The sequence below is a fragment of the Harpia harpyja genome, chromosome 17 (assembly GCF_026419915.1).
Source record: "Harpia harpyja isolate bHarHar1 chromosome 17, bHarHar1 primary haplotype, whole genome shotgun sequence".
Taxonomy (NCBI): domain Eukaryota; kingdom Metazoa; phylum Chordata; class Aves; order Accipitriformes; family Accipitridae; genus Harpia; species Harpia harpyja.
The window spans coordinates 3,333,526-3,345,973 of record NC_068956.1 but is presented as its reverse complement, the minus strand read 5'-3'; the positions used below and the strand labels follow the sequence as shown (position 1 = coordinate 3,345,973).

Sequence of the window (12,448 nt, the reverse complement as noted above, 5' to 3'; positions counted from 1 at the left end):
GACCCTGTTTCTCCTGAGGAAAGAGGCATGAAGAGGGAATCACCAACATCATGAAAGCATTGAGGAAGCACTTGGGAGAGAGGAGGGCTTGGCTAACACTTTCACTGTCCTGGAAAGGATGGAGAACGGGTGTGACCACCAGTTTTGCAGGCCAACTGCTCTCTGGAAACTGGTGCCAAGAAGAGCTCATGATCCCTTCTCTGAAAAAGTAGGAAATGCCATTTGGGCACGGGCTGACCATGTCCCTCCAATCCCAACGGAGAGCTGCGCCTCTGGGAACTTCTGCCGGCCCATGCCCATGGTCTGCTTGTGGCAATGCAGGGGTAAGGAGAAGAGGACAAGACGACCAGTGTTTGGTCTGCAGTTTCTCCCCTGCTTTAAATGCACCCTTGAGTCTTGGCTCTCCTCTCTTGACTGCATGTCCAGAAAAACTCAGCTGACTCAGCGGTTTCCACGCCATCCATGTCTGGCTGGAACTGGACAGTGGGGGAGAGCGGTGGTGAGAAGACAAGCTTTTCCATGGATGCTGAAGAGGATCTGTTTATTGGTCAGGCTCTCTGGCAGGCAGTCCTGCACTTCGATGGAGCTTATTAACCTCTGAGGCACCGCTGATGATCGTTGCAGAGTCTTAGCCAGCACAGCTCATTAACTGACCCTGCAAGCCCTGGCAAAGAGCCATTTCAAAACAAACCAGCGAACCTGTATAATTAAACAACTAGGCCATAACGTTCTCATCACTGGGTATCTGGTTTCCTCTGAAACTTGTTACTGTGGGAGATTTATTGCTGGAAGTTTTTGTTAGCCCTTTGCTGAAGCTGTCTAGACAAGGGGGAACACACACAGGCAGCGAAGGCAGCGAGTGAATTAAGTCCTGTATGTTTTCAACACGGAGAAGTCCTTTGGGCATGCTTACACTGTAGGGTTGGTTTTGAACTAGTAACTTTCTGCAACAGGAGGACAGGCTTAAAGCAGTACTTTAGAAAGCTAGTACCTCTCCCTAAAAATCTTGCCTATCCTAGGGTGTGAGCGTTGCAGAAATGGTTTGAATGATTGCACTAACTGAGTAGAAAACCTGAATTTAGGCACCCAAGTGGAGGTGTTTCCAGGAGTGTTAGGGAGCCTGCGCTCATTTTGTGGTCGGTGGAGATCTGGTGGACACGTAAGTGGACCCTGGAGAGCTGTTCAGGTGCAGGAGTGGAAAGGCTCTCACGGCTCGGTTGGCTGCATCGACTCGGCCTCCACCAACTACAGTAGGAGCTCAGCTGCCTATATTTCTGCTTCTTAAAATGGAATCAAATCCTCCTCAGTGACGGCTGTTTTTTGACAGGAACCATTTTTTTGTGTGTCCTTACAACACCTATTACAGAAGGAGCTTTGATCCTTATTGAGATTTCTGAGTGCTGCTGTCATGTCATCACCACAAGATGAAGAGAGGTGATGCTATGTGAGTTAGTGTTTTCTCAGGGAAAGTTCTTACTGAAGCATGAATTAAAAAGTCTCCAACAAGACCCTTTTTTATGCATATGTCACATTAGTGTGCACACATTAAGGACCAGTTAGGCAAGTGTTAGGTCCTTGACCCAGTAGTATCAACAGTGCCTTTACACTTGTGCTGTAAAAGTGCCTATAGACTAGACCCTGAAAAAACTTCCTCTAGTGGGTATAGCTCCTCTCCTGAAGAGCTTGAACCAAATCAGTGAGTACTGATAAGGACGAAAATTAAATTAGAAGAGATTCTGAGGAGCAGTGTCTTATCCAAGGTTGCACGGCACATACATTGGAAATAAAAAAACTACCATTAAATCAGGTTCTACTGATCTCCAGCAGTCCCTGCATGCTGTGTGTGATCCAGACATGCTGTTTAAGTCCTTGTAACATTTTCAGTATGAACCATTCCTCCTCTCTTTTTTTTAAAATCTTTAAGTAAGTGATGCTTCATCAGGCAGGAGTTAAAATCTGTCTTACCTCTCAGTTTGCATCCTCTGTATATTATATTAAAATCCTGTTACTTTGACTCTGCAGCAACAACTTTTCAGAGGTCACAGCAAGAGGGGTTCTTGCAAAGTTCCCCATAGCTTTCAGCTACGGAGTTTCATTGTCCTTAAAATGTATCTGAAAACTATATGAAGACTCAGTTTTTGTAATTAGGAAGGCTAAAATCACAGTAAAATTACATTGTCCTTCTAAATTAGGCTATTATTATTATTATTATTACTATAAAAACAACATAACAACATTTTAACCTACAACTTCTTATATTATGAAAGACCTTATCTATAGCATCATTTCAGATACTGTTGATAATGTACTACATTCACATCTCTTGTCACCTTGCATGGGAAAAGACTTCCTAGATGTCAGTTTTGCTAAATCTTAACCCAGAAGGATCATGAAATTGAAAAGGCAGGCAGAGCCTGAAAAGACATATGACATAAATGCATCCAATGGAAAATACAGAGGCCTGTCTTTTCTCTGCAGGAAGCCCCACACCTCCTTACATTGTTGAGACCATTCTCTTTTTTTTTTTTTTTTCTTTTTCTTTTTTTTTTTTGCGTTTATTTTGCAAGCCTGATATATTAAATTGTGGGTGATGAAATTTAGCATCTCATCCTTCAGAGCACAGTCCAAACATTAGCTAAGCCAAGTGCCCCAGACGACAATTGTCTGTGCTGTTTGGCTGTTACACATTTTATCTCCGTGTGTGTGCATATTTGTGTGAATCCTGCGCACATACAGCTCCCTGAGAACTTGGCATTGGTTCTTCGGGAGCTACTTTGGAAGGGAGTGGATCTCGTCTAAAGAATGAGAAAAAGGAAAAATAAACAGTTTTTGGCTAGACAGGCGAGCTAATGATGTCTTTGTTTCCAAGGAGAGGACACAGGGTGGTCCAGCGTGCTGCCAGCATCTCTGGACTTCCAAAGCTGATTTTCAATCCTGTTTCACTGAGACACAGGGCATGTCACAGGATCTGAACTTTAGTTTTCTCAGATGGAGAAGGAGGTCTTTTCAAAATGAGATTGCGATAGTACTTAAGCTTCCATGAACTCTGAACAAATTTCTCCAACATGATGGTGAACTGAGGTCCTACCACACAAGACCTTTCTCAGGCATAGAATCATAGAATCATAGGATTGGGTCTGGCTGAGATGGAGTTAATTCTTCCCGTAGCAGCCCTCGTAGTGCTGTGCTCTGCATTGGTAGCTAGAAAGGTGTTGATAACACACCGGTGTTTTGGCTACTGCTGAGCAGTGCTCGCACAGCATCAAGGCTGTCTCTCCAACATTTCCCCCCCACCCTCACTGGCAGGCTGGGGCTGGGCAAGATCTTGGGAGGGGACATAGCCAGGACAGCTGACCCAAACTGACCAAACAGATAGTCCATACCATATGACATCAGCTCAGCTATAAAAGCTAAGTAAAGGGAGATGGAAGGGGGGACATTTGTTATTTACGTTTGTCTTCTGGATCAACTGCTATGAGTACTGAAGCCCTGCTTCCCAGCAAGTGGCCAGACATCTCCTGCTGATGGGAAGTAGAGAATAAATCTTTTGTTTTCCTTTGCTTTCGTGCACAACCTTTGCTTTTGCGCACAACCTTTGCTTTCGTGCACAACCTTTGCTTTTGGTTTATTAAACTGTCCTTACCTTGACCCACAAGTCTTTCATTATATTTTCTCTCCACTGTCCAGCTGAGGAGGGGAGTGATAGAGCAGCTTTGGTGGGCACCTGGCATCCAGCCAAGGTCAACCCACCACAGGTTTGGGTTGGAAGGGACCTTGAAGATCATGTAGTTCCAACCCCCCTGCCATGGGCAGGGACACCTTCCACTAGACCAGGTTGCTCAAAGCCCCATCCAACCTGGCCTTGAACACTGCCAGGGATGGGGCAGCCACAGTGTCCCTGGGCAACCTGTGCCAGTGCCTCACCGCCCTCACAGTAAAGAACGTCTTCCTTACATCTAATCTAAATCTACCCTCTTTCAGTTTAAAACTGTTACCCCTTGTCCTATCACTGCAGGCCCTACTAAAAAGTTTGTCCCCATCTTTCTTATAAGCCCCCTTTAAGTACTGGAAGGCTGCAACAAGGTCTCCCCGGAGCCTTCTCTTCTCCAGGCTGAAAAAACCCAAATCCTTCAGCCTTTCCTCACAGCAGAGGTGTTCCAGCCCTCGGATCATTTCGTGTCCCTCCTCTGGACCCGCTCCAACAGGTCCCTGTCTCTCCTGTGCTGAGGACCTCAGAGCTGGACGCAGAACTGCAGGGGGGTCTCACCAGAGCGGAGCAGAGGGGCAGAATCCCCTCCCTTGACCTGCTGGCCACGCTTCTTCTGGTGCAGCACAGGACACGGTTGGCTTTCTGGGCTGCGAGCGCACATTGATGGGTCATGCTGAGCTTCTCATCAACCAACACCCCCAAGTTCTTCTCTGCAGGGCTGCTCTCAATCCACTCATTGCCCAGCCTGTATCTGTGCTTGGAATTCCCCCGATCCATGTGCAGGACCTTGTGCTTGGCTTTGTTGAACTTCATGAGGCTCGCACGGGTCCACCTCTCAAGCCTGTCAAGGTCCCTCTGGATGGCATAAAACACCAACGTGCAATCCAGAGCAATGCTTAATTTTTGATCACTTGTAGAAAGCACCAAGGCCAAGGAGAGCTTTAAAATACCTTCTCCTGTATTCCCAAGTGGTTTTTGAATATCAGAGGAGAGGATGCGATTTGTTTGCCAGTGAACCCCATGATTTGTGCAGTACCATCTGGGTTATACAGATGACGTGTCTTTCAGGGCCTTGCGTGGCAGGTGTGGTGGGGCTTACCATGCCACGGTACTGCCTCTTCGGAGACACGGTGAACACGGCATCACGAATGGAGTCCACGGGCCTGCGTGAGTATTTGGGACAGTCCCTGGGGTGGGTGGTTGAACAAACTTCTCAAGAGGAATGAAGAAATGTGCATCTTTAGTTATAAGCATTGCAATTGAATCAGCTCTAAAGAAAGGGGCATGTCAAACGACAAAATTCAAAGCAGCTTGAAGAGGAGGGCATCAGCTTTGCCATCATAGGTCAGCATTTAAGACCCTGCCTTCCAGCTCCAGTCCTCTGATTTGGATCCCATGAACCAAAATCAACATGAATCTTGCCCTAGATTTCTCCTACGTGGGTTGGATCTTGCTTTCAGTCAGTGATGAGAACCATTAATTCAGAGCTGTACAGTAAAATAATGCACTTACATGGCCAGTACGAGGCAAGGGTTGAAGCACATGTGGACACTGCTTCCATCATGCTGGAGAGACAGAAAAGCAGACCACATGCAATGATGTCCTGCAACACAAAGGGCATCATTTGTGATGGCTTCATTTATCAGCATTAACAACTCGACAAATGTTGGCACGTCCTAACAAAATCCTTAAGCCTCCCTTCCTCCTTGGGTTTTCTTGATGTCTTTCTTGATGGATTGATGTTCATGCCATTTTTCCCTCAAGGTCTTGCCTTTGTTTTCCTGAGGCTTCCAGTTATAAAAGCACAGTCCACAGGCACAGAGCCAATAGCTGCAGCAAATAAGACAGTACCATCTCTCCCCTGGTTCTTATTGTCCCATGGCTGGAGACTTCTAGATGTGTAAAAAGAGCTGGTGGGAAAGAAACATTTACCTGCTTTTCAGTCATATGTGTACGCAGATCTGCTGTTTGTTGCCATCCTTGGCTAAGACATGGATATGCAAACCATAGTGGTTGAGCTGGGGATGACACAGTGGACAGCGAGGGACAGCAGTGTCAGAGCCCAGGATGTGTTTTGAATTTGCTTTTGATGTTCAAGCTGTCAGTACAAGTTGGTTTCCAAAGGCAATGTCTCATACATTTTAATCCTTGATCTCTGATCTCCCTTCTGATATTTTCAACAGGTCTAAGAAATTACTTATTATGACTAGTTTACAAGATACACGAAGTCTATGTTATTTAGTATTAAAATCTTGAGGTCTTGCCAGGCTAGAAATATGCTGCTGTATATATGCCACATTGGAACTTTTTCACTCTTTCATACAATCCTCACATTTCTAGCTCCAGTGATTTTGATTAGACTAATTAAGACTAGCAATTAGGCTAATCATTAATTAAGGAAAATTGCCTTTCTTGTGATTATGGCTGGCTTATTTTAAGAGGCATGCATTGCATGTGGAAAGCAGTGGAAAGGAGGAAATACTTTGATAGCAGATTTCTAATGGCAAGACAGATATTTGAAGAATCTCAAGGTTTAGACCCTTGGAAGTGGAAAGTCCCACTGAGACTGGAGACAGCAGGAGCACAGCAGATACAAGAGCATCATTATACATTAATAGAAAAGTATATAGATACACAGTAATAGGAAGATTGTAGGTTAGCATAGCTCAAAGCTGTGTGGTCTTCCTCTGAATATTTGAACTGATGTTCTTTCTGATTATTCTGAAAAAAAATTAACTGGTTCATCCCCCATCCTTCAAGGGGAAAGGGAATGTGATTGACATGTTTGAAATAAAAACTCCACAAAAACAACAACAAAGAAAACTATTTCGGGGGAAAATGTTTTAGAAACATTCCCTGGCTCATTCACACCAGCAGAACAACAACAGATTTCAGTGTGTTCCAGCAATGGCTGTAAAACAAACTGAGGGAGATGGGAATTTAGTAGAGACAGAATCATAGAATCATAGAATCATTTAGGTTGGAAAAGACCTTTAAGATCATGGAGTACAACCGTTAACCTAGCACTGCCAAGTCCACCACTAAACCATGTCCCTAAGTGCCACATCTATACGTCTTTTCAATACCTCCAGGGATGGCAACTCAACCACTTCCCTGGGCAGCCTGTTCCAATGCTTGACAACCCTTTCGGTGAAGAAATTTTTCCTAATATCCTAATATCCAATCTAAACCTCCCCGGGTGCAACTTGAGGCCATTTCCTCTTGTCCTATCACTTGTTACTTGGGAGAAGAGACCGATCTCCACCTTTGCCCTTTTTGTGCATGGACTGTTAATGGCATTTCTGAATTACCGAAAAATCCAGATGGATCTAGCTGCACAGCCACATTTTCATTATGTCCCCTTGCAAACTCCATCTCTCTGCTTTTCATCCCAACTTTCAAATGACATTGGATGTCTGTAGCAGGACAGTTAGTTATCTTTCTTTTCTTTCTTGCTCCCTAGTTATGCTGTGGCAATAGATAAAAATGGCATTTTTGATTCCAGCTGACAATGTTGCTGAAAAACCACTTACCAACTTTATTTAGAGCCGGACTTCTACACTTCGTGTGTTTGGCATCCTTCTCCAGGAAGCCCCCAGTGTAGATCTCCTCTCACCCTGTGCTCGTTACAGCCCTACCTGGAAGGATCCATCCATCAGCATCAAACTCTACGTAGAAGAGCACCACACAGCTACACGCCTGCATGCTTTGGAGCATTTTTCCTTGCCAGTATGAAGCAGTGGGGAATTCGCAGCGTGTGTGCAGTATAGTGATCCAGCTGTTTTGCTTTCTGTTCCCAGCTTACAGAATTCATGTCAGCCAAAGTACAGTGGATACGCTTCGGAGTCTAAATGAAGGCTATGAAATCGTACCTAGGGGAAAAACAGAACTGAAGGTAAGAAGGCCAGGGCTGTGTGAAATGCTTCGCAGGGGAATCTTCTTGCTTAAGGGATTTTCATATGGAGCTCTTGTTTGGCCTTCATCCACCACTCTTCTGCTGGTTCCTTCCCAAATTGTCCCCATCAGTTGTTTCAGTACATGAGGTAATTATTGAAGGACCATAGGATCGAGCAATCACCTGTATGTGCAGGATCTAAGTATTTATTTAGGACTCTATTTAGTCCACCCTTGACAGAAGCTGCTACTTTTCACTGTGTCCAAATAAGACAACACCAAATAATTCAAAACTTCACTTCCCCCCTTACATAGTCAATAGACAGAAGTAAGAGTTTTGCTTGCCCTAAACACCTTCAGTAAGAGGTCTAAATATGGCCTCAGGTCCCTTAACAATCTTTCATGACAAGTGGAATCATCTCACTCAAGTGTATATGTCTGCAGGCGGAGATCTGAGGTAATTATTCCAGGTTTAGTCAATGGAAAGAAACCTTTACATAGTAGAGATAAATTGGCACTTTAGGAAATTATTAACCTGACTTACTTTCAGGGTCCAGTTTATGTGAAGATGAATGTTGCCCTAGAAGTGTCTGTTTTCCTCCACTTCTCCAGTCAAGGCTGACTGACTCCAATACAGATGCCTACAGTTCATCAGGTGCATCTCACCTTAAAAGCTAAATCATCAGTGGTGGGAGAGGAAGTTTTATTCTAATACTCAGCCCAGCAACAGTTGTAAAATCTCTCAATTAATGATGCTAGTGCTGCCAAGTAAGATGATTAGAGACCCTGTAGTCTCCCATTTCTCTTAAGCTGTGTAGTTTCAATGACCCAGCTCATGAGGGACATTTGTAGGTGTCAGTTTGAATGAGGTCTCTTCTTTTAGGATAGTGAAATTCAAATCATCCCTGAACCATTGTGAAGGAGAGCCCATGATTTCCAGCCATGCTCTGTCTCTGGATATATATGAAGCCCTCAGAAAGCCAGTGGGAAATTTACATATTGCACAGAGGGTGGTCAGAAAGGTGCTCTTCATCTGGACTTTTGTTTTTATTTTAGGGTAAAGGAGTAGAAGATACATATTGGCTAGTTGGGAAAAAAGGCTTTCTGAAGCCCTTACCTAAACCTCCTGAAATAAAGCCAGGGTAAGTGTGGCTTCATTGCTGTTCAACACATTCATTAAAAGTCCTTGTTGGAGTTCACAGGCTGAATATCTGTCTTTCCATGTTACCTGTTTGCAAAGTCTACATAATTTTCCTTAGGTGACTTACATTTTCAGGCAAAGTACTGGGACTCAGAAGTGATGCGGTTTCTTCAACTCCTCTCCTTAATGATAGTTCCCAAGAAGTGGCATGGAAACTTGTTGCTTCCTGCCCTATAGTCCCTTGGAGACTGAGCACCAGGGATTTCCTTCCTGAATCTCCTTCCCACTCTCTGTGTGTATGGGAGACACACAGGCAGAGGTATTTTCAGCTTGCTGGTGTCATCAGTATATGGGTGATACTCAGATTTTTCTCTCCTTCCATCAAACTCCTGCAGGAAACACCAGCCTCATTCACCATATAAACGTGTTTCTTCCCTGTAGCACTGTCTGTTCAAACAGAACAATAAGGAGACTTTGTGTTGTAAAAATATGGCACCGTTAGGTAATTAAAGACTTAATGATGTTGCCTCCATACAAGCGGTGGTGAGCAAGGATTGAGTACTTGAAATTCATTAAGCCATTTTGTAGCTTTGCAATGCCTGACTTTGCAAAGGGAGTACTCCCTGTTCAGCTGTCACATGCTGTATGCCTGGAAAGGATGTTGTTGGCAGGATATAAAAACCAGGAGTGGGATTTTTTTGACAAGAACAGTGTAGTCACCCACATTAAAGCTAGTCAACCTTGACTCCCTTTATAGTCAACAAAGAGAAATACATGCTCAGGGGTCTGATTCGACTGGCCTGCTTGGAAGTCTGTATTAGAAGATGAATTGCTCTTGCAAGATGCCTGTTTTTTTGACTGTAGAGAAGTCCTACAATGACTAGCTCAGAGATTGATGTCTGACAGCAAACAAGGTCTGTTTTTATTTTGACTCTGACTTCCCCTGAGCAATCTCGTTCTGAGTTTTGCCTCATTTGTTCTTAGTAAAATAAAGAAGGCTTTTATCTCTCTTTGCACGTAATGGTTAACTACTTGGGCAGTTGCATATAGGGCAGTCCATGGGCTCAGGGTCCTCCTGGAGCCTTCTTGGAGTAGTACGAAATTAAGAGTATTTTGGGCCATAACTTTTAAGTTATGAGGGTGTCAATCAGGGTGGAAGATAGAAGGTTACTGGAACATAATTTTGAGGGACAATATTTCTTAGCCTTGGAGGCATTTTATTGTTAATACTTGATGGAAATGAGCTATTGAGTAACATGTGTTGATATCAATGATGCATTATTCGTGGGAGATACGAAACTTGGAGGAACTTTGCCAGATTAGCAAGGTGGGTTGACTTACTATGCAACCCAAGAAGTACTAAGACTTCTACCTTGAGAGAAGGTTCTTCTTATCCTGGTTTTACTGTCTAAAAGTCATGTGTTGGGCCTCTGTTGACTGTTGAGTTTCCTTCCATAATCCTCAAAAAGCCTGTCCTCTGGTCATGTGTGCCAAAGTCAGACTTATGCAGGCCCGAGCTGTTTCTAAACATGGATTGTAAATGACAGAAAATACATCAGGTCCAGGGGGACAATAAGAGGGGGCAAAAAATTTTCCTACATACCCAGGATCAGGGGATCTTGAGCATCCTTGTGCAACCTCAGAATAATCCACCAGTAGCACTGCAAAGAGGAAGGTGATCTTCTGCTCTTGCCCCTGATCTTCACTGTCCTTTTGCAGTTTTTCTGTCCCCATAGATCATCATACAGCAGTTGAATGAATGTGAAAGTAATCAGAGAAAAAAGCAAAATTATATGAAACTGAATCTGTCCTAGTGAAGGGTCAAAATGAAAGCTGTACCCCATAGAAGTCAAATGGCAGAAAGAAGTAACTGGAGGTTCAAACAAAGCAAATATTTGGAGAACTTCCTCATGCACAGGCTGTGCTATTACCAGAGAGGTGTCAGACATGGCATCCTATTTTTCCGGTCTTATCTTGATGGTTCAATTTTATGTCAGTTTATGAGAAGTTGAAAATTGTTTCTCTGTTATGTCTATATGTTGGCCAATACAGCAGTTTGAAGACACTGCTTGATACACTTCCATAGGAATTTCCTCATCTGCAGGCTTTTGTGCTGAAGAAGGAGGTGCTGAACAAAGTCCTCTTTTACTCATCTTCTCACTCTGTCCTGAAGCAACTCATCTTCTGTTTAGGTCTTCCCTTTCCATGAGGTCTTGAACAACCCAGTCCCTCATATCTGGTGAGATCAGTGGGTAGCAGCAGATTTTCTCCTCCTATTCATAAGAGCAAGGGACGCATTCGTCATCACTTGATTCCACACATTCCTCATCACTTAATTCCCCGTGGCTCATCGAAGCTAGCGACCTCCTCTGAGAGGTGTGCTGGAGAATTTCAGTCCATAGTTTGGCTTTCTGCCTGAGCTCTTGACTTAGACCGTTACAGGAATCACACTCATTAAGTATTAAAGAACCAGGAAAGGGGATTTGCTTCACTGACGTAAGCTTCAGCTTCCGTGTTTCTTACTGCCATGACAAGTCAGAGCCCTTGAGATACGGAGTATTTCAGGCCTTCACTTGCAGTGCTTTGCGGAAAAGACAGCAGATAACATAAAAAAAGCGCTAACTTCCTATTATTTCCTATGACGTAAAACCCATCAGCCAATCAAAGCTGTAATCACAGTTCTTGGCAGGAGGATTTCTTGACATGTGAAGACAATTTTCCAGCTCGGGTAGCCAGTCATGAGAAGGTCTATGACCAAGTAGCTCATGGAGCTGTTCATAGATGTCTAGGGACAAATCAATCTTGATCATCCTACTATGCTTGCAGTAGTCTTGGCACCCCAGACCTGGAGAATGGTCCTTGACCTTTCAAAGGTGAGTTTATATGCAGGTTAGAAACCAAGCTTCAGCAAACTTAAAAATATGGAAGAACATTTAATTATGTGATTGCGTTAATACTAATGGTCCAGTAAAATCCTGTGGTAACAACCCCTTCTGGTATTGCTGAAATTGCTGAGACAATACATCTGATTGTCTAGTAAAAAATCTCAAGCCACCACCAAATGACTAACAAAGGAACAATTTGAATTTAATTGATATGCACCAACCTCTCTGTTTAATCCCAATTACAGACTTATTGGAGGCATTAGTTGAAACATTCTCATTGATTTTTATTGTCTGCACTAGGCTTTCATACATTTACAGTTGTGTAAGGTCATTTAGATAAATGTACTTTACTCTTAAAACCCAGGTGCTGTGGGTGACATGGCTCACACAGGATACAAAGCATTTTAATTAAGAAGAAAGGTAGTTCAATGAAAAGACCTAATATGCTTCTTACCACCCCTACTTTCTTCAAACCATGCATAAAGTCAAATTAACTAAAAGGCTATTCTTAAAATCAACCTTATGTGAAGCTGCTCAGGGTCTGTGTATCTGTTTTCAGAAGTAAAAAGATTAGTGGAAATCAAGCAAGAAACCCTTCAACATGCTCTTTTTATGGGATAGGGTGGAGGTTCAGTAGTAGACCCAGGACACAGGGAAAGTGCAAGTTTAATGTCCAGATTGCAGTGCTGACTCCTGCCCCAGAGAATTTTCCTTTTTGAAGGATAACCTCTTTTTTTCTGGGTCTGGTCAAACCTCAGTTTTACCTGCTTTACATGGGAGCTTTGCGTTAATTTTGTATCACATAGAACAGGGCAGGCA

At 43.5% G+C, this 12,448-nt stretch overlaps 2 protein-coding genes across 6 annotated transcripts in view; one reads left to right on the top strand and one right to left on the bottom strand.

Moving 5' to 3' along the window:
• Window positions 1-12,448, bottom strand: part of TSKU (tsukushi, small leucine rich proteoglycan) — a 314,781-nt gene that overhangs the window by 127,589 nt on the left and 174,744 nt on the right. The window lies entirely within an intron of this gene.
• The window catches only part of GUCY2F (guanylate cyclase 2F, retinal), a 52,299-nt gene that overhangs the window by 25,568 nt on the left and 14,283 nt on the right, over window positions 1-12,448 (top strand). For all 5 annotated transcript variants that reach the window (XM_052812428.1, XM_052812430.1, XM_052812432.1 and 2 more), the window contains 3 exons: window positions 4,778-4,876; window positions 7,510-7,604; window positions 8,660-8,745. In XM_052812428.1, the coding sequence (XP_052668388.1) occupies window positions 4,778-4,876; window positions 7,510-7,604; window positions 8,660-8,745 (280 nt within the window). The remainder of the gene's footprint in view (window positions 1-4,777; window positions 4,877-7,509; window positions 7,605-8,659; window positions 8,746-12,448) is intronic.